A 2,517-nucleotide genomic window follows, 5' to 3' on the forward strand; every position below is an offset into this window, starting at 1 on the left:
TTAGTGCAAAACTGAAAGCATGTAGCACCGCATTTAATAATGGCAAGGTGACTGGAAACATGGCTGAATACAAACAGTGTAGTTATTCCCTCCGTAAGGCAATCAAACAAGCAAAGTGTCAGTATAGAGACAAAGTGGAGTCGCAATTCAACGGCTCAAACACGAGACGTATGTGGCAGGTTCTACAGACAATCATGGACTACAAAAAGAAAACCAGCCCTGTCGCGGACATCGACGTCTTGTTTCCAGACAAATTAAACAACTTCTTTGCGTGCTTTGAGGACAATGCAGTGCCACCAACGCGGCACACTACCAAAGACTGTGGGCTCTCCTCCTCCGTGGCTGACGTGAGTAAAACGTTTAAACATGTTAACCCTCGCAAGCCAGACGACATCCCTAGCCGCGTCCTCAGAGTATGCGCAGACCAGCTGATTGGTTTGTTTATGGACATATTCAATCAATCCCCATCCCAGTCTGCTGTCCCCACATGCTTCAAGATGGCCACCATTGTTCATGTTCCCAAGAAAGCTAAGGTAGCTGAACTAAATTACTATCGCCCCGTAGCACTCACTGTCATCATAAAGTGCTTTAAGAGACTAGTCAAGGATCATATCACCACCACCCTACCTGTCAGCCTAGACCCACTTCAATTTGCTTACCGCCCCAAAAGGTCCACAGACGATGCAATCGCCATCACACTGCCCTAACCCATCTGGACAAGAGGAATACCTATGTAAGAATGCTGTTCATTGACTACAGCTCAGCATTCAACACCATAATACCCTCCAAACTCATCATTAAGCTTGAGACCCTTGGTCTTCACCGCACCCTGTGCAACTGGGTCCCGGACTTCCTGATGGGCCGCCCCAGGTGGTGACGGCAGGAAACTCCACTCAGCTGATCCTCAACACTGGGGTCCCACAATGGCGCGTTCTCACCCCCCTCCTGTACTCCCTGTTCACCCACAACTGCGTGGCCATGCACGCCTCCAACTCAATCATCAAGTTTGCAGAAGACACAACGGTGGTAGGCTTGATTGCCAACAATGACGAGACAGCCTACAGAGAGGAGGTGAGGGCTCTCGGAGTGTGGTGTCAGGAAAATAACCTCTTACTCAATGTCAGCAAAACAAAAGAGATGATCGTGTACTTCAGGAAACAGCAAAGGGAGCACCCCCTATCCACATCAATGGGACAGCAGTGGAGAAGTTGGACATTTTTAAGTTCCACAGTGTAAATATCACTGACAAACTGAAATGGTCCCCGCACATAGACAGTGTGGTGAAGAAGGCGCAACAGTGCCTCTTTAATCCTGTTGCCTAAATTTGGCTTGTCACCAAAATCCCTCACTAACTATTACAGGAGCACAATTGAGAGCATCCTGTCGGGCTGTATCACTGCCTGTATGGCAACTGCACCGCCCACAACCACGGGGCTCTCCAGAGGGTGGTGCGGTCTGCACAACGCATCCCCGGGAGCAAACTACCTGCCCTCCAGGACACCTACAACACCTGATGTCACAAGAAGGCAAAAAAAGATCATCAAGGACAATAATCACCCAAGCCACTGCCTGTTCACCCCGCTTCCATCCAGAAGGCGCGGTCAGTACAGGTGCATCAAAGCTGGGACTAAGAGAGTGAAAAACAGCTTCTATCTCAAGGCCATCAGATTGTTAAACAGCCACCACAGAGAGGCCTGTTACGGGGAGTGGAACAGGGGAACCCAAGAGCAGACTCAGACGAGGAAACTGGGATAAAGTAACCAACCAGGTGCTGAGGCTGGGGCGAGAGGGGTTGGGACAGGGTAAGCAGGTCCGGAGGGGAATCCAAGAGAGTAGTAGAGTGGGGATTCCAGGGCAGAGTAGCAGGATGCCGAGACGTAGAACTGCAGACTGGGACCAGAGTCGGAGCAGGCGGAACTGCAGTGGATAGAAAAAATGTGTCAGACAAGGAAAACAGGAACAACAGGATGAAAGGTTCCAACAGTAACAAACGGCTAGAAGCGTGGACTGACTGAGCAGAGATTACCATGTGGCAGCGTGGAAGTGCCAGGGCTGAGTATTTGTAGAGGTCTTGATTATGGAACAGGTTGTAGCTGGTGGGGATCTGCTCTGACTCCAGCACACCTGTCCTCACCCACACAATCATATATATGTATGTATGTATGTATGTATGTATGTGTGTGTGTGTGTGTGTGTGTGTGTGTGTGCGTGCGTGCGCGTGTGCGCGCGTGTGTGTGTGTGTGTGTGTGTGTGTGTGTGTAATAAATGGAACACTAGTCACTTTAATAATGCCACTTTAAGAATGTTTACATTACTCATCTAATATGTATAAATTGTATACTCTATCCTTCACTATCTATTCTTCACTATCTAGTGCATCGTAGCCGCTCTGTCACTGCTCATCCATATATGTTATACTTATATATTCTTATCACATTCCTTTACTAGATTGTGTGTGTTAGGTTTTGTTGTGGAATTATTAGATATTAGCTGTTAGATACTGCTGCACTGTCAGAT

The 2,517-nt window shown here is 48.3% G+C and overlaps 1 protein-coding gene across 1 annotated transcript in view; it reads left to right on the forward strand.

Annotated features, from left to right (window-relative positions):
• Positions 1-739: 739 nt before the first annotated feature.
• LOC135516995 (uncharacterized) overlaps positions 740-2,517 on the forward strand; it is a 9,097-nt gene continuing 7,319 nt past the window's right edge. The window contains exon 1 of the mRNA XM_064941040.1: positions 740-873. Coding sequence (XP_064797112.1) covers positions 740-873 — 134 coding nt within the window. The remainder of the gene's footprint in view (positions 874-2,517) is intronic.

This window comes from Oncorhynchus masou, chromosome 28, assembly GCF_036934945.1.
Source record: "Oncorhynchus masou masou isolate Uvic2021 chromosome 28, UVic_Omas_1.1, whole genome shotgun sequence".
Lineage (NCBI taxonomy): Eukaryota > Metazoa > Chordata > Actinopteri > Salmoniformes > Salmonidae > Oncorhynchus > Oncorhynchus masou.